Source organism: Furipterus horrens, unplaced genomic scaffold (genome assembly GCF_987537825.1).
Source record: "Furipterus horrens unplaced genomic scaffold, mFurHor1.1.pri manual_scaffold_6, whole genome shotgun sequence".
NCBI classification, from domain to species: Eukaryota; Metazoa; Chordata; class Mammalia; order Chiroptera; family Furipteridae; genus Furipterus; species Furipterus horrens.
The window spans coordinates 93469686-93492533 of record NW_028327176.1 but is presented as its reverse complement, the minus strand read 5'-3'; the positions used below and the strand labels follow the sequence as shown (position 1 = coordinate 93492533).

The following is a 22848-nucleotide window of genomic DNA, read 5'->3' as shown; positions in this document are numbered from 1 at the left end:
AATTCTTTACATAAAATAAAATGCACCCATTTAAAATGTGCAATTCAATGACTTTTTACAAAAACATCTACCACCAACTTAGACAAGATACAGAAGAGTTCCATCCTGTCAGAAAGTTCCCTTGTGTTACTTTGACCAGCCAACCCACCCCCTACCTCCAATATAGCCTCTCAATTGAATCTTATCACCTTAGAGTTTATTTGTCTATTCTTGAACTTATAAATGGCTTTCTCTTCACTCTAATAATGGTGTCTTTTGGTAAAAAGTGTTCATCATTTTAATGAAGTCCAGTTGCTGGTGGTTTTGTTTGATGTTTTCTGGGTTTCTCTTAAAAGATACAGCAAATTGAGGTAGAAGTGACATGGGAAATATATGACGATGGGTTACTCTGTTTTTGCCTTGAGACCTATGGGGCTCCTTTCAGGGCCTCAATCCCCTGGAAAAGATGTAGCCTTTCCTGGCTTCCCCTTAGAAATGTTGGTCCAGGGAGTTTCCATAAACCTCTCCCCAACTCCTCCAGCCTCCAGCCTGAGTTCTCCACAGCCCCTTGGCCTCTGTGGGGACTATCAGGAAGGGGCATGATTCCTCCTACTTTCAGCTGCCTCCCCCTCCAGGGGCCTCACCTGCTCCAGCATGTCCTTGGCAAGGTCCTCTTGCTCATCCATCTTCAAGATGGCCTGCCGGATCTCCTCATTAGAAAGCTTCAACCTAAGGCAAGAGCCCACCCCTGAGCAGCCTGGCCTGGGCCCGCTGCTCAGGAAAGACCCCAGACCTTTTCCTCTCTCCCTCACATGAACATGGGAGCACATTTGAGAGTCCTCTTCCTCAGCAATTCTGCAAAGCCTCCTCACACTAAATTAATTTGGTTCATCCCATAAACTCAACAATGATGCATTTTAGTCTCTAAGTAAAGACTCAAGTCTCTATTCTGGTGCCTGAGTTTCCATCAGAGCTGACAAGGTCATTTGGGAGTAAAAGAGCTATCTTCAGTGTAGCCCGAGAGACACAGAGAAGGGTTTCTGATCTTCCTCCTTCTCCTCATGCCTAAAATATCCACAGCATCTCCCTGGGAGGATGGGAGTGCCAGCAGGCCTCGTAGGGGGCAGCTTCCTGCTTCCTTCATTCTCAGAAAGCAGAACAGCTCTCAGTCTGTGACAGCACCTCCGCTCCCACACAGCTGTTCCAATCCGTCCTGCTGTCTGGGGAGTGGGAAGAAGCCCCACCCCCAACACACACACACATACACCTTTTCTTTCCCTTCCAGATGCACAGCCAGTGGGAACCCTGGGGATGCAGACCTCTGCTCCACCACCAAGGGGGGGAAACTGAGGCCCTGGTGCCTTGTGGAAGCAAAGGGGACGGGTGTCTCAGAGGCAGCCGAGGCAGCACTAAGAATAGTCTGGGAGGCAGTGCCCCCTGACCCTGGCCCAGGCAGGAGGCCCCGCACAGAAGCTGTGCTGTTAGTGCAGATACTGCCCTGTTTGTTCTGCAGCCTCGGGAAATACTTAGGGGCTGAGATCATGCTGCTCTGTGGCCTAAGCCTTGCGGGGCCCTCCACGGGCTTAGAGCAACTCCACCACCAGACACTGACCAGGCTGGTCTGGGGCCTCATAACTGGGGCAGTTTCCTGTCTGCAGAGCCCCACATTGCTGCTGCACATGGGCTTGCAGGGAGGGTTCTAGATCAGTGCCCCATCCCCTCTCCCCGCAGGCAGCAGAGAGGGTGAAGCCAGAGACTGCTATCACCCCAGTCCTCGGGCACCTATCTCCCCCAGGTATTCAAGTCAACCATCTTCTTCCACTAGCCCCATCTCAGTCCTCCGCTTCCTGGGGGCCCCAGGAACATATTATGGGCCAGGGGCCAAAAAGGCAGGGCAAGCACACACATACTTGGAGAGAAGGATGATGCAGTTCTGAGCCCTCCGGCCATCAATGACCGACAACTCTTTGACCTTTCGGGAGGCCAGGTAGATGTCCTCAGTGGAGCCCAACTCTTTCTGCAACCAATAAGTCAGTTAGAAAGGTTGAGTTTCCCAATCCTCTACTTGCCCACGTCACCACCACCACCAACACAAGTCACCTCCCTACCAACCAGACAGTGCTCCTGGTGTAAGAGTAAGAAAGGGGAAGAAAAAGGCAGGAGAGAGAAGGTAGTTAATTACTGACCCTAAAGGGAGGCATCTGGGACTTTACCATGGGCTAGAATGAGTTGGGGGGAGCAATGAGGAACCCCCCTTTTGTAGAGATTGCCCTCTCTGGGCAAACTAGAGAAGGAGTTATTTTGATGGAGAGGAGTTACTGATCCCTATGGCTTCAGGCAATGTGATATGATCTACACATCTCCAGAGAATCAACCCCCACTTCTACCACCCTGCCCAGACAGCGTCCCCAAACTTATAAAAAGCTGGTACTAAGTCCCCACAAGGCCACGGTTCCTGGCCTCCTGGAGATTTCAGGCACAGCCCAATGTGTTCAGAGGTGGGGAAACTGAGACAGAATCCATGTAGAATTCTCTCCTCTCAGGTTTCAGTGGGCATATTGCCAAGAAAGCAAAGATTTCTCCTGCCTTCTCTGGGACCCCTGGTGGAGGTAGACAGAGGCCAGCTCCTGCCCTAGAAGGCCCCTCCAGGTACATGCTCCATGTTGTACAACTGCAGGGGTCACCACTCACATCTTTACCTCTCGGAACTGTGCCCAGCCTGCACGCAGTCTTACTGGACGGTCTGATGTGGGACCCTCCCTTGGGTAAGACAATACACCTGGAAGCTTTCTCCTTACTCCAGTACACATTCACCTCCACCGCTGGCCGGGGTCTGTGTGCACTACCCGCCTCCTATACTTCTGCCTTCTCATTGGGGAACCCCCCCTCCCCCTGCCACCACCCTATATGGATGGGTAATAAGGTAGAGGGTAGAATGGACAGGCCCACTCTTTAGGACTCAGTACAGGGCAGCAGTCCAGGATAGCAGTTAAAAGTTGGGAGTGTCAAGAGCCCCACGAGTAACTCACCTGTTGGGAAGTATTAGTTATCAGCTCCTAGGCAGGCAGCAGCCACAGCCAACAGAGAATTAAACATGCACAATGTTAGCCAAGAGGTACGGGGACCAAGAATAGGAGGAGAGATATAGGGACCCCTCATTTTCTACTCTGTCTGCTCCATCCCAGTGAGACCCCATGGCTGGAGATGGAGACCTGTAAGCAGCACTGAACAGGAGCCGCTTCTAGCAGACATGCACTCATAAGCCAAACAGAGCAGAGGACAGGCAGCGTCTCCCACTGGCCCTGGGCACACCGGGGCCACCCAGCACTCCCCAGTCAGGGCAGACCGGCCCGAGCTCCCCCATCCCAGGCTTCCCTCTCCTCTGCTGGGAATCTACCCAGAGGACAGAGGGTGCTTTTCCACCCCAAGAGTTCAACTTTCTCAACAGGGGAGAAAACAGTGAGGCATGGGACAGCAGGTTTCCCTGAATTTTGCTCCCAGCCCCTTGCTCCTCACCTGCCTTTGAATCTCTGAGGGGAACTGAGGGGGTGGAGCTCCACCTGGGTCTCCCTTGCTGACCCTGATGGGGCTGAAATCAGTGAGTCGGGTCCTACTGACACCCCAGAGGGAAGACCCACAGCTGGAAGGACCTCCCTCCTCCCCACACCCATCCAGGTCCCAGGCAGCGAGAGGAGGCGGCCAGGGAAGCATGGCCTCTGAGATCTCTCCAGCTCTGCTGCTGTGAATTCAGCCCAGAGTCTGGGCAACCGCTGAGTGACAGTAGCCTGGGTGAGCTTTGCCCACAAACAGGGTGCTGGGCTGAGTGGCCTCAGAGAGGTGAGGTGGGACGGGGGCTTTCCATCTTAACTCTTCTCCACTCACCAAATGGGGAGGTCCCAGACGCGGTGTGTCCTCAACCCCAGAGCCCCTCTTTCCCTACCAGCTCTCATCCCAGCCCCCCCTCAGGATCCCGGAGACTGGGTGGGCCAGGCCAGAACGCTGGCCCCGAGGAAGATGCTCAGACTAGATGGAGGCGTGTGACTGGCCATGCCCAATACACACCATGCACTCACTCCCTTCATCCCCAGCACCCCCTTGGGATCACTGATGTGCAGGAGCACCAAGTGGGTGCTCGGAGGACTCCCTCCAGTGGCTGCCTGTGGCTGCGCCTGTCTGACGTGGGCAGGGGCTGCAAATGTCTCCTGGAATCAGATGCCTTGAGCACCCACATTAAAACTATACAAACAACCATCTGCGTTTTCTAGAGCCGAAACAGGGCGAGAGCCCAGCGCCCACCCCACGCCATTGGCTAGTCCCCTAGCAGCAGTGACACCTGCTCTCAGCCCCACTGCCCTCAGGAAGGGTCAGCCTTAGGTCTGAACTTGACAGAAAGAAGTGGGGAGCCCAGTCACTAACTGGAGCCACTGCCCAGGACCCAGAAGGGCACAAACCCCACTCACTGGCACATGGGGTAGTCCTCAGGGCTAGAACCCTGGGATCAGCAGAGAAAACACAGGAAAAAAAACAGCATAACCGTCAGTGGAAACAGCCCCTTGGAGGGAGTCCAGAGAGAAAGCAAGTACTTTAAGGCCTTTGGCTGATAATGCTTGAACTTGGGGGAAAGGCCCCTACATGTGCCAGCTGCAATGCAGATTCCTGGGCCCCAGTTCATTTCCTGACTCACATTCATTTGAGGATGAGGTTCAAGAGTCAGCATTTTTGGCACTCCCACATGTATTCAGCAGAGTTTGAGATCCCTGGCTCGGGAATGACCTGTACTCTGCTACCAGCCCCGCCACCCCCCCCCCCCACTGCTGCTTACTCGTCAGTTATCTGTACACAGTGTCTACAGAGCAGAGCCCAGGGCCTTGGAGGCCTGACGAGGCTGGCTCCAGCCTCAGCCCCCTAACGGGACCTGGAGCAGCTCCACCTTCCTTGAAACATTAACATCCTCTGCTACCTGACTCTTGGGGGTGTTGAGAGATGGGAGTTGGGTGGAGAAAGTGGTCTGATGCATTAAAATGCCTTCTAGGTATAGCCCCTAAGTGCTGGGGCCAAAGAAAAAGCAGGGTGAATAGTGGTCAGGCCCGCAGACTCCACCTCCAGTGGTCCAGGAGGAAAGAGAGAAATGGACAAAATGCTATTTCATCACTTGATGCATAAATAAACTAATACAATGGGATATCTCCCTCCACCGCGCTGCACACCTCTAACTCATATCTACATTCCCAGTAAACACATTCTACCTGATAAAGAATCAAATCGTTCAATATGTGCAGGATGGAGGGAGGGAGGGGCTGAGGGTTGGGTTCGAGGGGCAAATGTGAAGTCAAGACTAAAAGTCAAGACCCAAGAGGCTAGTGGGGGCAGGGTCTTACCTGGTGCCTCTGATAGGCTGAAAACATTTTTTCAAAATCCTCTAGGTCCAGAATCCGAAATACCTGCATGTCATCAATCTCATTCCATATGGTGCCAGGGACACGTTCCTAAGATTCAGGGCAGGAAGAAGGCCCATGGTTGACTCAATTTTTTCACTGTGGAGATGTCCAGTGCCCTCCTAATCCCACCTGTCCCTCAGCTGCACAATTATGACAGCCAGGCTTTCAGGCCTTCAGAAAGGGGTCAATTTCCCCCCTCAAACCCCCACTCCTCCTCAATCCTCTGCTCGAGGATAGGGGCCAGAGACAACCCCCTTCCCCTCCTTCCCACGAGGGGCCACACATACGTTATAGAACTCAGTGGGTGTGCCGAAGAGATGGATGGGCAAGTATGAAGCTCCTTCCAGAAAAGCAAAGCCAAAGCAGGGCACTGTCCCTGAAGGCTGGGGTTGGCTCAATCACTGGGAGGAAGCATGCTCACACGTATTTGGGATCCTGAAATCCTTAGTGCAGATGGGATTTCCTGTATCTGAGATGGTCATTTTTCTCCCAGGGGTTTTCTTCCTACTTTCCCAGGTTCCCAGAAAGTGGCCATATGCCAGAGGCTGGGCATCCTGGCCCCTCCAGTGACTGCTGAGGCCAGCAAGACTGCCACAAGTTCCCACGGGTCAGACTCACGGAGGATGTCCTGTCCCTTAAGACTGGGATCGGCCTGGGAGTTTACATCAAAGGTCTCCCAACTTAGGCACTGCCCCACCTCTGTGTAATACTTTTGGACTGAACCCCTACCCCAGGGGTCTAAGGAGAAGCTGCTAACCCTGGGGAGGAGCTGTCAGCCAAGCCAAGAATGCTCCAGTGGTCCTGCAACACCCCGATAACGGCTTAGAGGACAGAGACCAGAGCCCCTCCCTGCGGATGCTCCACCCCCCTACTCCCAGGAATCCTCACCTCATCTACAGCTTTGCTGTCTTTCCAGAAAGACTCTCCCCACCTTCCCCTGACTGCAGAGCAGCTGAGGAACCTTCCTAACACTGTCTCCTCCTCCCTCCGTCTCCCCCTCAGCAAAGCTTGGAGAGAGAAACATATTTTTCACTCACTTTTATTTTCTTAAACTCTGGAAAAGGGGAGGCTAGGCCAGAGCAGGGGGTGGGGACATTCCTGTGGCCTTCCTAAGGCCAGGGACCCTCTTGTGGAATGCCGGGCTGGGAAGCTCAGAGCGGCAAGGGATACAGGCAACTGGCCAAACCCAATACAGACACATTCTTTTCATGGCAGAAACAACCATTGTGTGTGTGTGTGTGTGTGCGCGCGTGCGCGTGCGTATGCGAAAACACACACACACATGCGCTAGTGCACAGGAGCACACATAAGGTAGGGGAAGAGGTCTGAGGAGAGAAGCCAGGCTCCTGGCATCGGGTACAAAACAGGCAGAGGGGTGATGGTCAGGAGTTGAAATGGAGAAGGCAGGGGAGAGAAACTCCTAATTCAGTCCCCACCTAAATCTAGGCCTGGGATGGTGGTGGGCACACTGGGAAGGCCCAGAGAGGTGAAGTTTCCCATTGCTCCTTATGCCTGGTGAGCCCGGGATGAGAAAAAAATGGGCTGGAATGAGAGAGTGGGATGTTGAACACTAGGAAGAAACAACAGACTGAGCGTCCAGTGTCTCCAGCACATCTTCCCAAACGCTCTCCCTTCCCCATATTCGCCACAAGAACTCTTGGTGGAGCTGCCACTGATTCTAGAGCCAGACAAGAGGTCCATCCACGCCTTGTGTTCTCCACATCCTAAATTTCACCTACCATGCACACTAATTCTCAAATTTAATTTTTACACCACTCTGGCCAAGATCTCATCACCTCCAGTCTAGATTCCTAGAGACATCTTGGATATGGCAGGGAAATCCTTCTCAAAAACACACTTCATTAGGTTTCCCTCATAGAACATTTTGAGTCAGTGAGACCACGCTGGCTCACTCTCCCTCAGCCTCGTAACTCCATGGGACTGTTGGCAAATGGCGGGGGACTCCATTAAACATAGGAAAACTGAGTCTCAATGATGCTTACTTACTGAGTTAAAATGTGGATTAAGTGCAGTAACAGACTTAAAGCACACATGGTAGTACCGTCAGCAGTAATCTATTATTATTATTATTAAGACTTTCTAAGTGTCAGTCACTGTTGCAAGTACTTTATATGTATTAAAACAACCTTTGATATGGACGTCATAATTACCCCCATTTTACAGATCAAAAACCTGAAGCGCAAATGATGAAATAACCACTTGTCACACAAATAAGAGCTCAGGACCGGGATAATAGGTTCACAAATATTACTTGACACCCCTCCACCCACCCTTGCTGAGAAATGTCTGCAGCTCCTGTAAATGCTCCCCAATGCCTATTTCATCGAACTTGTACTTTCCAGTCTAGGAATGGAACTCTGGAGTTCTCTGGGTCCCTGAAAATTTCACATAGACTTTATTATTACTGGACCCCAGAGAAAATCCTAAGTGTAAAGCTCTATATGATAAAAATGTCGCAAAAATATTAGTTGCCTTGTCTGTCTTCCTTGTTAAGGTGCCTAGTCAACATTTCACAACGCTTTTAAAATTATAAGTTATAAATATAGGAGACAAAAACTATATCTTTTGGTTTTTTTACCACAATTATAAAATATATTACTTCTGATCAGATCATGAACAGTAAATGTTGCCACATAGCTATAGCCTCTGGTTCTTCAGAGGTGCCTGCTCACATGCACTTGGCCTTCCTGGCTTGCCTTGTGGCCATGGAGAAGCATCCATGGGCACAGCTGTACAATGCAGCTGTCACAAACTTTAACAGTGTTACTTCAAAGTGTTGCTAACAGGTGGCTCTATAATTTTAATAATTCATATTGAAGATGTTATGAGAGGCTCAGAAGATGTTATGAGAGGCTCAGGAGACTATAAATGGGCTGTAGTCACACATTGTCTTTCCACCTAGATTATAAAACCAGAGGTAGAAGGAATCTTAGAGATCATCTAACAAACATGCAAACTGAGGTACAGACAAATTAATAAGTGAATTTCCCAGGTCACACAGTTAGAGGCAAAATTGGTTTGGTTAGAGGTTAGAACCTCTCCTTCAATCCATCCCCAGGATCTAGGTGTTTCTTTGAACACACTTTCTAATTTCCAGATTCAAAGCTCTTACAGGGCAACATTATGTCTCACTTTTTAATATTATCCATCACAGTCCCCAGCAAAAAGCTTCACCCAAAGCAGACTTCAGAATGACTGGCTAGCTGGCCTACCATTAGGAAAAGGCATCTAATAAATAGCTGACAACCTACTAAGCAATCCCAAGTTTCTTTCCACTTGAATGTCCATTTGAGCTCATGTAAGTTCACCTAGAATGGTACAGTTATGAATTTCCTAAGAGGCAGTCCAACAGGCCCATACAACAAAGTCAGTGGGCTCCCATTACTCCCACGGCTATTGTTGAAGTATGAGTGTGAGTCAGGCCAAATGAATAAATACCTAATATGTATTTATCTCAGGGACAGAGTCACTGATCCTCTTAATAGGACATACAGAACCAGAGGCAGGGCTTGTCTCAGACTGGAACTGGCCTTCATTTACCTGGGATCTAATGTGACCTTGGGCATCTCTGCTCTACGCTCATCAGAGTCCAACAGAGGCATCAACTCCACACATAGACCTGGGATTCATGATTAGTGGGTACTATTCATGAAGACCTCTCACCACCGAGCCATCTAGAAAAGTAGCTCCTTTCCCCTGATGAGAAGCCAAAATGGCTATATCTTGGCATCAAACTCTTCATTGCAAGGGTATCATCACCTGTCATGGCCTCATTTCAGTCTTTTATACAATCACCCTGATCTTTACCATCTCTAGACCTTGGCCCAAGATCTTTGCCTAGATCTTCTACCCTTTTCCTCAGATGGACCCTATCCTTAAGAGTTCCAGCCCAGTCCTTGTCTTGTCTAGAAAGCAGCCCTGCTTGGCCCGTGCTCTGGGATCTATGTTACTCCATTAACCCTCAGCACATGCAAATTCCATCTGCAGGTGGCTTGTCAATGTGAGCATTAGCACATGCCCAGCCGTCTCCTCCCAGGGTATATGTTCCTCCCAGTGGACAATGAGTGGCCTGGCATTAGCAGCTCTATCTTCTACATCCACTGTGTCTCTGCTCACACCCCCCCCCCTCAAAGAAAGAGTCTGGGGAGAGATCTGCAAACGACAGGCTTCCTGCCCCCAGCTGTAGGAGAGTGGATGCACTGACCTCTCCCCAGTCACTCACCTCATTCAGCTTGGCCCAGTTGAAGGACTTCAGCGGATGGGAAGGCTGGGGGACACACTTCTTCCTGAGTGGCACATCACTGCTGGGGAAGGGATCTGGAGGGAGGGGCAGGCCCATGCTGAAGCAAGGCGGGGCACCAGGGGGAGTGGGAGGCCCACCAGGTGGAAGGGGTGGTGGCGGTGGGGGGCAGCAGGCGAATGGTAAAGGGGGTGCAGGTGGAGGCAGGTCATTGGTTGTCATCGAGGAAGACAAGGTAAGTGGGCCCCCAGGGGGAGGTGGAGAAGATATAGATCCTGTCTGTGGGAAGACAGAAAAAATCAAAAGAGCAAAGCCATCAGCAGTAATACCTTTCAGGTTCCCCACTATTATTCCTTTTCTACCCTTATTCTCCATTTACACTAGACCCTCCAATTCTGTTCTTACATCCCACGTACATTAGCCCCCATTTTCCCTTTCTGTATCTCAAGCATCAAACACACACACATACAGCCATAGATAGACATAAGCTGAACACTCATACACAGACACTGAACAAAGTCACAGTCACACAGTGCAACAGCAGGTGGATACATAGGGTTGTGTAGGCTACTACCTGCACAAGGGCATCCAGCTGAAGGTGGGGAGAGCCAAAATCCCCCCATACTCTGCCTCCAAGGTGTGCTTCCTAGGACAGTGTCACCCAAAGGAAGGAACATTATTTTTTCTAAGAAACACAGAGGTGCTGCCCTTACAGCCTCAGGGGTGCCTTCTATGTTGGGCTGAGGTGCCTCTCTCTCTTCTCTCTCACTCTGGGGTCCTGAGCCCCTCACCACACCTGTTCCTCCTATCTTGTCCTGATTGTCTCAGCTCATCTTTGTAAAAGGTGAGGAAAGTGCTCACGTACTGAAATTTCACTGAGTTGGGCTACCAGTTCAGCCACTTGTCCCCGAGCCTGGCGTAGCTCCTGGGACTCTCGGGCCAGCTTGTCCTTCATCTTGTTCAGCGTCCGCATCATCTCTTCCTTCTCCAATGTCTTTGTCTCACATTCCCGCTCCTTCCTCTCCAGCTTGCTCACCAGCTCCATGTGTTCTGGGATGGGGTGGGACAGAAGAGGAAGTGGAGAGAAAGAATGTGAGTCTGTGTGTGTCCCCCTGCAAAGGTGGAGGTGGGTCCTGGCCTGGGCAGGGAAGGAGTGTGTGGAGTGAGTAGTGGGGTTAGACAGAGCTCCTCACCTTTCCGGAACTTCTCTGCCTGGTCTCGCCACTGTTTTACCTCATTCTCATTGATGAGCCTGGTGGGGAGTAGAGGGAAGGGCCTGTTGAATGTTGGCTCACAACTCTCCAGAAGACACATCATCTTCCTGTTCCCCACAATGGTGCCCTGATCTCCATTCTGTCTGGTCACATCAAGGAGGACAGGATTTTGACTCTCCAGATGTTTCTCCAAGTCCCTATCCCTGCCCAGTTCTCACTATGTGTCTGCCTGGACTGTGAAAGCTAAAAGGACCCTTAGGTACCCTATAACCTAACCCCTTTGTGAAATAGTTGAAGTTCCTGAGACAAGAGCTGGAGAAAACAACTAATTGTAGAACTAGCCCTAACTCTCAGGTTTCCCTTAGTTGTAATTATTTGTACCCCTTTGTAAAAATAGGTTTTTGCATTGTCAGAGATCAAAATACTGGCCCTACCATGGTGCAGGCTTCCAAAGACCAACGTGTAAGAGTAAGAGAAAGCACCCATTCCAACAACACAGAATGAGTGTGTTGAGAGTGAAGAGGGGATGTATCTAAATCACAAGAAGTCCTCATTTGCATCAAACTCTTGTAACAAGGGTTAAAAGTAAACTTTTACCAAGACCCCAAGGTATAACACAAGTGACATCCCAATAATCGTTTCTTTGGTAAATCTGAAAATGTGGCAGTTACATCCATGACTCTTGGCCCCCTCAACCAAACCAAGGATATAAAGAGGGGACAGAGTGTGGAGGCGGCAATAATTTGTGCAGCGACTTCCTTGGAGAGAGCCACTGCCATCACCTTCCCCAGGGCTGCTACCTCCCTTGCCACCATCCAGTGAAATGGTTTCTTTGGGCCTCTCAGAGTTTGGACGCATGTTCCTGTACATTGAGCAGGAGGCGTGGCAGGCTGGGGCCTAGCTTGGAGCCAGGCAGGCCCAGAGAGTGAAGAAGCATTAAGTAGGACAGCAGTGCTGAGCTCCTGCTCCTAGAGTTTGTTGGTATGAAGATTGCAGGAAGGTTTCTTTGGGCCAGATGTAAGTATTGTGGAGGAACTAGGCTGCAGCTATTTTAAGTCCTGACTAAGAAGTCCACCTAGGAGAAAAACAGACACTTCAACAGTGCAAATCTGTATTGTATTGCCAATGAATCAAGAACTGATGGAAGGGATGGTACCAGTCAGCTCTGGGAAGGAGAGAAAAAACACACCTTGCATGATCAGTGAGCAGGGCTTTGTGTTAGAGGCCTGCAGCAGGAAACTTCTGAAGACGCCAAACTACATCTCATGACTTTACCCACGTGCCAACCCCAGAGAGCAGGATGCCTGTATACTAAGTTACCCACAGGTAAGACCTTTTCCCTTTCTCCTTCCGACCCCATGCTGCCTCTGGTGGAAGTCAGAAACTGGTTAGCTAGTGGGCATGGAGTGTCGAAGGGGTTAAAAGAGAAACAGAACTGAGAAGAGTCCAACCATCACACATACACACACACACCCCCTTCCTTCCCACGGCAGCTTCCTGGCCCCAGAAGAGAGATTTAAGGCTCAATCACAACTAGACTGTTCATGTACATCTGGGACTAGTCCTTTCAGTTGCAGATTTGAGACTATGTTGGCAGCTTAAAGTAATCTTAGAACTCCCATTGCCCAAGAAGCGGAAAACAACATGATTGCATCTGAAGAGCGTCCATCCTCTGACAGAGGAAAAGCTTCTGTATTGGACAGTGTAAAGAATTAGTAGAAAATAAAGATAAAGCTACATTTTGATCTTTACTACTTGTACTTGCCCAACATACCAGTTAGGATTTTAACTACATCAACCCTGACTATTTGCTCAAATGAAGACAGTGACCAAATAGTTTAAACATCATTTTCTGCTTGGCTTTGGAACTCAATAAAATGAACCATTGAAAACCACTTTATCTCCTTAAGGGCAACTGGCTCAGACTTATACTGAAAGATAAGTAAAGGTTTAAAATTAAAACTCAGCGTGTTAACATAAGGTCTGAATATTAATTGATTCGACTTGAAACTTGGTTCTCTGTGTTTCTCTGGACTCAGGGTCAGTCAAAGACAATAAGTCAGACCTTAGGCTGTAACACCTTGTCCAACAGCCTCATTGGGTAAATGGTCCTGCTCTGTATCAGCAGTCAGCAGACTTTCTCTAAAGGGACAGAGTATTTTAGATTTTCTATACTATGTACAGTCTCTGTTGTCTATTCTTGTGTGTGTTTTTAACAACTCTTTTAAAACGTAAAACCTATTCTTAGTTCATGGACCGTACCAACACAAGCTGGGGAGTTAGCCCACACGCCATAGTTTACTGACTCCTCCTCTCTGTTGATGAGTTTAAATTCTTCCTCTACCCACTCCATGCAATGGATCACTGAGAGTTGAGTGAGCCCCTATAAATACACGCTGTCCAGTATGGTAATCACTACCCACATGCCATATGGCTATTTGATTAAAAGGAAGTACAATGTAAAATTCAATTCCCCAGTCACACTAGCCACATGTCAAGTGCTTAGCAGCAGCCACATATGTGGACAATGCAGATATGGAACATTTCCATCATGCCAGAGAATTCTTTCGGACAATGTTGCTCAAGGCTCATTTGGAGGTGTCTGGTGTGAGAGAGGGAGCTGAGACCCCCGAACAGGAGTGAGATGGGAGGGAGAAGGAAGACAGGTGAGGGCTGACCCCTGCTCACATGTTGACGATGTTCTTGACGTTGAAGTTCTCCAAGGGAGCCATGTCAGGGTCCACACCCCTCTCATCCTGGAGGACGATCTGCTGGAGGATGCGGTCCAGGAGCTGCCACTGCTGGAGGTAACCGCCGTTGCGCTTGGCTGAGGGGTAATAGGCACTGTATCTTTACTGAGCCCCGGAGCCCTGGAGCCTTGCTCTAGAGCCATGCCTGGGCCCAGGCTGGTGAGACGTGCCCTTCCCCTCCCTTGGCAAGCTCCTAGTCTGATGAGGGAGGCAGTGCAGTTGCTGATGATGAAGAATCACAAATCCAGACATTTCTTGATTTTCTGTGACCGACCCACTCTGAATGTGTCAACCCACTCAACATATTTCTCTACTCCATGAAATGCTTCCTGGCAGCCTTTCTTCCCTGTTGGTACCTGAGCAGCCTATGCCCTGGAATGCAAATTGCTTTTTACATTATCTTTCAGAGCACCTTTAAGAAAGTAAGTCTGCTCTAAAATATGGCATGCTGAGTAATAAAATCTCCAGGGAAATTTTTTTGTTAAAAAAAAAAAAAAGAGGTTTTAGGATTATCTATGCTATTGTTCTACAGAGAAAGAGGAATGAAAACTAATTACAGGTATGCACACAGAGGGAGTCAGACTGAGTTGAAGAAGTGGTAATGGAATCCAGGAAGATTTTTTTAGTGAAGGTGACCCTGAACTATGAAGGCAAAGGCATCGTGTGTTGTGTCTGATCTCACAGGGCCCCACTCTCATCCTCTCTAATCATAGTCTGGCTGGGCGTGGGCTTTCTTTTCCCATGATAGCCACAAGCTTCTCTTTATTGGTTCTTGATCCCCCATACTTCATCTCTACTTACGACCAAGGGAGGTCAACCGGCATGAACCTGACCTTGAAGTCAAACCATTAATGCCTACAAGGTGGAAGGTCATATCTGCATAGCCCCATTCTGAAGCAGAGATACCCAGACACACTGCACACGAAACATGAAGCACAGGGACTCATGCAACCAGAAGTCAGGACCTTCTGGACTGACTTTTGGAGAAGAACTGAGAGCTTCCTGGTCCTGGCCACTGGGTCTTTTTTCTTTCCACCAGTCCACAGACATATGCATTTTCAAGGGGGCATCATTTTCCATTTACATTTCACCCAGGAAAACAGGGTGAAGCCAAGACACTGGCTCACAGAAGTAAAACACGTTTCATCTAAAGTCATGACCCCTGCCCTGGCTAGTGTGGCTCAGTGGATTGAGCCCCAGCCTGTGAACCAAAGGGTCACTGGTTTAATTCCCAGTCAGGGTGCATGGCTGGGTTGTGGGTTCGGTCCTAGCTTCGGACATATGAAGCAACCAATTGATGTTTCTCTCTCACATCAATGTTTCTTTCCCTCTTTTTTTCAACTCCCTGTGCCTTGCTCTAAAAATAAATAAAATCTCAAAGAAGAGAGAGGGAGGGAGGGAGGGAGGGAGGGAGGGGAAAGGGTGTTGGGATGGAAGCCAACAAGGACTAGATGGAGGAATTAATTTTTTAAAAACCTTGTTCATTCCACCTCTGTGCTACTCCCCAAACACAGAACTTCTTTCTGGAGCTCCCCAAGAGGCCTGATCACTCCCCTGTCAAGCTGACGGCCAGAGCTGTTTGATTCACAGTGATCAAGCTACTGCTTGTTGGACTGAGATGTTGGCATTGCTCAGAGCCAAGTCCCAGCAACTCCCTGAGGGGACTGTGGAAGTCCTGGCCTCGAGGAGGGAGGGAAGAGCAGGGGCCTGAGTCCTATCCTGGCCTCCAGGGGGCAGATGCAGAGAGAGACTTGGTGAGATTCACCAACCTAGGAGGTCCTGGCACCTTGTCTCAAGCTGCCCCAGGGCCAGGGCTCAGGCCAGCTGAGGAAGCAGGCTACTCACAGGGCATCTGCAGGCAGTGGTGCAGGACAGACAGCAGGCAGGGGTAGGCCTCCGTGTACTTCAGCTTCCTGTGGATCAGCTCAAACATCTGGGAAGCACTCTTGGTGTCGATGTGGACCTGGGGGAGTGCAAGGAGCAGTGACTGGGAAGGGAGAAGGCAGTGCAGGAAGAGAATAGGGGAGAGAAGGCCCTGCCTCCATCCACTGACCCCATCCCCCAGAAGTGCCTACCTTCCCCTGCCTCTGGTCCAGGATTGAAAAAGGAGGAGGGAGATATGCTAATTATATGAACCAGGGTTTCTCAACCTCGGCACTATTGGCATCTTGGACCAGATAATTTTTGTTGTAGGGGTCTGTCCTGTGCATTGCAGGGGGCTTGGTAGCATCCCTGGCCTCTATCTATCAGATGCCAGTGGCATCCTCCTCACACTAGTTGTGACAACTTAAAAATGTCTCAGGACATAGTAAATGCCCCCGGGCAGGCGGGGGCGGGAACAGCAAAATCGGCCCTGGTTGAGAACTACTGATTCCAACCAAGGGAAGGAACAGGGACATAGACCATTCAAGAAGCACATAGGTCCGCAACCTGGGCTGAATTCCAGACCTACTCTCTATTTGTGTGACAACAGGCAAGCTGCTTGTCCTCTTTAACATCCATCTCTGTAGCTAGAAATGCAGGGATTTTGAGAGAATGCACTAGAATGGTGTTTGGTGACTGAAGCTCCACCCAGAAATAGGTTTCCATTTGCATAGGGGTTTTATAGTTCAATATTTAAGAAGCAGAGTTGTGTATTTTCTGAGTTACTAAGGCTAAAATGAAGACATGATTCTGTTTGCTAAGCAGCATCTGGTTAGTGATGGGGAGAGGTGTCTCAGGAAATGGCTAGAAGGCAGGGGAAAGTAGTCCAGAGAGGCATTTGAGACTACTCATGTGTAAGAAAGAACTGTCTCTTTCCTTGGGGGGTTGTGACCTCCTAGGGAGTAAATACCCTGCTAGGTAAGGCCCGCCAGGTGAGGGCTCCAGACACAGCACCCAGCCTTTGGGGACCCAAACAACACTAGACCTACCACAGCACAGGACCTGAAGAAGGGGCTATGGGGCCACCAGGGACCCTACTGTAGTCAGCTCACCCTGGCAGGCTCCTTACCATGTCAAACCTCCTGGCTAGCTCCAGGTCATCCTCATTCCGAACCATCTCGAAGAAGTCTAAATGCCTAGATAGGATGGGGGTATAGAGAGCATTGACGTCAGCATCAGGACGTCCTTGATTGAGGGTTACAGACCCTTCAAGCCCCACCAGCTAAACCTGAGAGTTTCATTCAGATGAGGTCTCTCTAACCTCAGTTCTTGTATCTATAAAACCAGAAAGAAGCCAGCTGTCTGCAGACCAACACTCCCTCTGTCCTAGACTCCCATGCTCCTCCTTCAGGGAGGCCAACTGATAGCTTTCTTAACATCGGGCACTACTGACACTTGGGGTTGGATTTATATTGGTTATGGGAAGCTAACCTGTCAGTTACAAGAGGGTCAGCAACATCTCTGAGCTCTACCCACTAGCTGCCAGTAGCACCCCCTACCTTGAGTTGTGACAACTAAAAATGTCTCCAGACATTGCCAAATGTCCCCAGGGATGGGGGCGGGAGGGGGTGGTTAGATTGCACCCAGTCAAGGACTACTGTCCTACGTATCCTTCCCAGTGTTCTCAGACTGTCCCCATGGCAGGCCTCAAGGTCAGTCTCTCTCATTCTCTACCCCATCCACTCCCTGACTCCACCTCAAAAGTATTTATCCTCTCTAGAGCCCTTAAGACCCAGGGTAATAAACTAGCCTGCTTCAATGGGACAGAACCAGAGGGGCTACTGGGAACATATGGAATGTAATTGTGCCCTTTATGGCTTATCTTTTGAGTGGGGCATTTGTGTTGAGCAGGAATGCACTGTAGGATATTTAACATTCCTGGTCCCTAACAACCAAAACTCAGTGTCCCCACCAGGCAGTTTGAAAACCAAACACTCCCCTATGTTTCCAAATGCCCTCTAGGGGGCAGTACTGCCATGGTTGAGGACTACAGGGTCCACCTGTCTGTAATATCAGAAACAAGATAGCAGGTCAGCAAAGAGGACAGTAGGGACATAGGTAAGACATGGGACAGGAGGGTGGGGGAGCCACCCCCCCCCCCATACACACAGAGCTTATTCTGCATCGATGCTGGATATGGCAAGTGGTCTCCAGTGGGAAGGGCAGCCTCGAGGAAGGTCATGATCATTACCCACCAAGGCACTGTACCCATAGGTCTGCCATGGGCCTTACTTGTCCAGGATGGCATTCTCATGCTGCCGGAGTTTGTCAATCACAGGCTGTATCCCCAGCATCAGAAACTCGTACCGTAGATGGAGGCGGAACTCCAGATTATCCTGGGGGTCAGCAAAAGAGGACTAGACTCACTGGCTGGTCTCACTTTCCACAAGAGTCCCCAGGAGACCCACAGTGCCACACCAGTCATCGTCCCATCACATCTGCAGCAAACTCATTTGGAACTGCTCCAAGTCCCAGAGTCCCAAAAAGGGTGGGAGGAGACACCTTTGGATATTGTTCATTTTTCCCCTTTAGGTCTCCTGCCTCATCTCCTTTCAGTCTCTTACCAGTTTTCTCATAGCTTTTAACAGCACAGAGCAGTGTTGTAGAGTGATATAGAGCACAAGCTTGGCAATCAGACAGGTCTTGGTTCAAATCCCTGCTCTGCCACTTACACTTGTTTTGTGACTTTGGAAAAGCCTTAGTTTCCTCACTTATAAAATGGGCATGATATTACCTACAGGAATGATGTTAATAAAAATTACCTAATGAGTTACGGTTACCAACTAATCAGAACAGATATCAGCCATAAATGACTAGCACTGACAAAGGCATTGTCAGCATCCTGGGGTGAGATTATTCCCCCAATCCACCTCATCTAACTCAGGTCATCTGGATTGGAGGCAAAAAAAAAAAAAAAAATGTTGGCAGAAAAGAAGGAAAAGTTGATATTATTAAAGTGCCCCTTTTATCCTTCAATAAGTTGACCTTCACTGGGGCATCTGATTACCGTAGAAATTGGGGCATTCATCTACTCTTCAAATTTTTCTTTAATTATTGCTATTTTTATGGCCTGAGAATCCCATTCTGACCCCAAAAGAAAGAAATAAAGTAAAAAACCACACCTCCTAACAGAAGGTGGTAGGGAGCATGACTAGTCAATCCAGAAACCATTCCAGAAGTAGGTCTTTAGAAAGCTCTAGAAAGAAGGGCTAACACTCTTCGTCCTCCTGTAAGTGACCCCACCACCCAAGCCATCATCAGTCAGCCAAGATTGGGGTTTGTCCGTGACAACACATAATGTATGACACTACCTATGCAGGAAACTCCAGGAGCCCCTTGTGACAACGAGGTTAACGACAAGCTATTCTTTCTTTGCCCCAGAAGAAAGAGGCAAGAGGTGATGAAGATAATCTGAAGACAATGATGGCAGTGGCATCCATAACAACTAGATGCCTGGCCCTTTCCTTTGCTACCTTCCCCGGAAGCACTCACACACTCTAGCCCAGATCCAGAAGGTCAGGGTACAGCAAAGGCCAGGCTAAGGGGCCTCACCTCTCCAGCGCCAGCATTGAGGACGGCATTGATGAAGGACATGATGGCTGTCTTCAGATTTACTTCATCCCGGTACCGGCCCAAACTTCGGTCCAGCTCATTCAGCAGTGTCTGGATGTAAAGGCAGAACAGGAAAGGAGAGAGGGGCTCAGGATCCTAAAGGTCCATCCTCTGCGTCTTTGCTCCTGCCTCTCCAACTACCCAGAATGCCCCATCTGTTCTTTCCTCCCAAGCTACCCAACTTATCTGGGACCTTCACTACAGCTTCCAAGAAGCATGCTTTGCCTCTCCACATCGCCATCTCAGCCCTGCCATATTTCCCCTCCACTCAGGCTTTGGTGCATGGTTTATTGTGTTGGGCAGTGCTGAAATACTGCTTCAGCACTTTCCAGCGCTTTACAGCTCATGTGTGTGCTCCCCAGCTCCTTGACAGCATGTTCACTGCCTTTGATCTCTTTTGCACCTTCTGCAAAGGGCCAGGGGCTACTTTTTGCACAAAGCAGGTGCTTGAAAATGTTTGATGACAGAATAACAAGTAGCTTATACTGGTGGATAAGCCATAGAGATTGCAATGAGAGTTCATATCTATTGAGACTTGCTCTGCTCCCAGATACTTTATACTTATTGTCTACCTCATTGGCACATTTCTGGGAGGACAGGGAGAAGAAATGAGAACTGCATGGCCTCAGCTCCCAGGACTGTTCCCAGTCTCCCTGTAGCAGGCACTGGCCTAGTATAGGGCCTAAAATCTTAAGTTCAACAATTGCATTCAATTCAACAATTCTTAACTGAGTCCTTGTAATGAGCCAGGTGCTGGGCCCAGAGAGATAGAGCCATAAAAATGAAGCAAGCCAGTATTGCAGCCTGAGGAAACCCATGTTCTAGTGAGAATTCCATTTTCTCAGCCAAACCCATATCTCTTAAAGCCTTTCCTGTCTTTTTATACAAGCCCTCCGTGGGCGCCTCACCTGAAAGCGGGTCCGCTCAGCTGCGTACACCTGGTAGTGCAGCATAGCCTGCAGCACTTTCTTGTGGCCGCCGGGCACTAGGCACACGGCCCCCAGGATCTCTAACACGGCCACCTTGGTCTTGCTGTTCTCAGTGCGCAGGCTCTGCGCGATGGTGCTGATGGCCTCAGGCTGTGCCAGCACGTGAGCCCGCCCCTGAGAGTTGTTCATCAGAGCCTTGATGCAGCCAATGAGGGAGGTGTGGATGCGGCTCTCACAGGTGGCGTGGTCCATGCTCCGGAGGAAATTCAGCAGACAGGTCAAGCCATCCAGCTCGATGAAGCGGGTCACAAACCTGCCCAGGCCAGAGCCGTTAGCAGAACAGGCATCCTGGACTTGCATATTATTCTATATAACTACTTGCAAATAGTTATCCCATTACCTGTGCACAATGTGTTCTACCTACAGTAACCACTTGGCTCATTTACAAAGTATTTCTAAAGCACTGAAATCCTGTCATCCTCACAGGGGACTTGCATCTTATTTGCATTTTAAATACTGTGTATTTGCATGCTATTGACTGTCAGTTGCATAGCTATGGTGCTGTGTAGGTGAAGGCGATGATCATGACACTGATTACAATAATTATCACGGCTGTTAAACCTGAAGACTCATCTCTAGGGAGAATGGAAATTAAGAGAATTAAAGTCAGACAACAAGGAAGACTTCTAGACCATGGGAGGCTGTGGGTAGCACATCAGAGTCTCTGAGTCAAAGGACCAAAGCTCTAGAAGGTACTCTTCAAGGGGTTTTCAAGAAAAAAGCTAAGTCATCTTGAATGTTAGCAGAAACATTAAGTTTAGGGGTTCTTAACCTGGAGTCTATGTTCTCTTAAAGGGTCTGTGGCTAGCATTCAAGAGTCTATGAACTCGGATGGGAAAATGAAATTATACAGGCATACCTTGTTTTATTGTACTTTATTTTGACTTGCTGAAGCCTCAGATAATGGTTAGCATTTTTTAGCAATACAATATTTTTAAGGTGCATACATTGTTTCTTCAACATAATGCTAATGCACACTTAATAGTATAGTGGAAACATAACTCAAGTGCACTAAGAAACCAGAAAATTAGTGTGACTCATTGTATTGTGATATTCGCTTTGTTGCAATGGTCTGAAACCAAACCCACAATATCTCTGAGGTATACCTGTACTTTTATTTTTGAATACCTTTAACTGAAATTTAGCATTTCCTTCAGTGATAAATGTAGGCAATATATGACAGTGGTATTAGCAGAATCTGTGACTTTGTCATCCAAAGAAATCACAGCGGTTTTCATATCAAGTTATAGCTGTTGCAGGTATCTCAAAATATCATCTACCCTCATCAGTACTTGAAAATTATGGTGGTGGCTAGTTCTTGCTATTTATGGCACATTTATTGCTACTTCACAAATTTTAACATTTGGTAACTGTATTTCAATTTAATTGATTTATTTTTAATCCTATCTAATTTTATCTATTTTATTTTACTACTTAAAAAATTCTAAAAACAGTCAACAGGTTTCATCGGGTGCTAAAATCATCTGTGGCACAGCACACACACACACACTCACAAGCATGGAACCCTAGATTTAGTAGAACAATAATTAATGATCTGAGGAATGTCATAAATGAAACTGAGGGAACCACTACATATAATTAATACATTTGATCCCAAGTGTATTTGTGTGTATGTTATACAAATATTCCTAGAAGAATAAAATTTACTCTCAAATTAAGTTGTTAAAATAGGTATTATTTACATTACTATGCGCTTTTCCATATTCCACTAAATTTTCACCGTGACTATGTGTAACTTTTATAATCCGAAGTATATCAAGGGAAAGAAAAATTAATTGACGTGGGAGACAAATCTGGCAAACTCTCCTCAACCCCTTTACTTCCTGATCCTTCATCCTTCCTGCATTCCCTTTCCATGCCTGGACCCCACCCCAACCTGAAAGACAAGTGGAGATTCTGTTTCCAGGCTCCCAGGGCAGAAACCTCAGCCCAGACAACACACACACACACACACACACACACACACACACACACACACACACAATCAGTGTGCTTGTAAATGTTAAAAGACTGGCTCTCTGGAGAAAAAAAATAAAAGGCCTAATTATAGGGTTTGCCCATTTCCATGGTATAAATGCTCCCAGCATAGCTGATTTCAAGCCATCAATATGACATCACTGAATTTACAGTCTTCCTGCCGTGCATATACAACAGCTGTAAACTCAAGAGCATATACAATAGTGAAGATTATATATAACAGTAATATGGAGTCAAATGATTAGGTAACTAGGGAGTGATAAGTTTTGAGTACTTATTACCTCTGTTTTTGACATAATTCATTTAATCGTAAATTTATATTATTACATTTTAATCACAACTATGTATAACGACCAGTTTGCACAACTGCTGAAAATGTAACGCTTGCCTCTCACAATCTTGTACAAGCCAGTTCCCAGACACAAGAAGAACCTGTGCCCTTGTCCCCTCTGTGGGCCCTTGCACAATGTGGCCTGGGGAATGGGGGCTTTCTTCTTGTCCTTTCCTTGCCTTTTTTTATTGCTCCCACTCTAGAGGTGAAATCTCATCCAGGGACAACACATCTCCCCCTCGTGGCTGGAGTATTTCTCAGAGCCCTTCCGTACACTCCTTGAACAAACATATAGCCTTCCTGCCTTCTTGTTCTATCCTCCCAAGGAAGACAGGTACCTATCCTCAACCACT

At 48.3% G+C, this 22848-nt stretch overlaps 1 protein-coding gene across 1 annotated transcript in view; it reads right to left on the bottom strand.

Annotated features, from left to right (window-relative positions):
• Positions 1-22848, bottom strand: part of DAAM2 (dishevelled associated activator of morphogenesis 2) — a 106111-nt gene that overhangs the window by 9744 nt on the left and 73519 nt on the right. The window contains exons 6-18 of the mRNA XM_090282346.1: positions 20086-20419; positions 19118-19228; positions 17798-17901; positions 16635-16701; positions 15488-15605; positions 13581-13719; positions 10872-10930; positions 10544-10728; positions 9661-9957; positions 5358-5465; positions 3009-3035; positions 1890-1996; positions 624-708 (exon numbers count right to left, since the gene is read on the bottom strand). Of these exons, the coding sequence (XP_090138472.1) occupies positions 624-708; positions 1890-1996; positions 3009-3035; positions 5358-5465; positions 9661-9957; positions 10544-10728; positions 10872-10930; positions 13581-13719; positions 15488-15605; positions 16635-16701; positions 17798-17901; positions 19118-19228; positions 20086-20419 (1741 nt within the window). The remainder of the gene's footprint in view (positions 1-623; positions 709-1889; positions 1997-3008; positions 3036-5357; positions 5466-9660; positions 9958-10543; positions 10729-10871; positions 10931-13580; positions 13720-15487; positions 15606-16634; positions 16702-17797; positions 17902-19117; positions 19229-20085; positions 20420-22848) is intronic.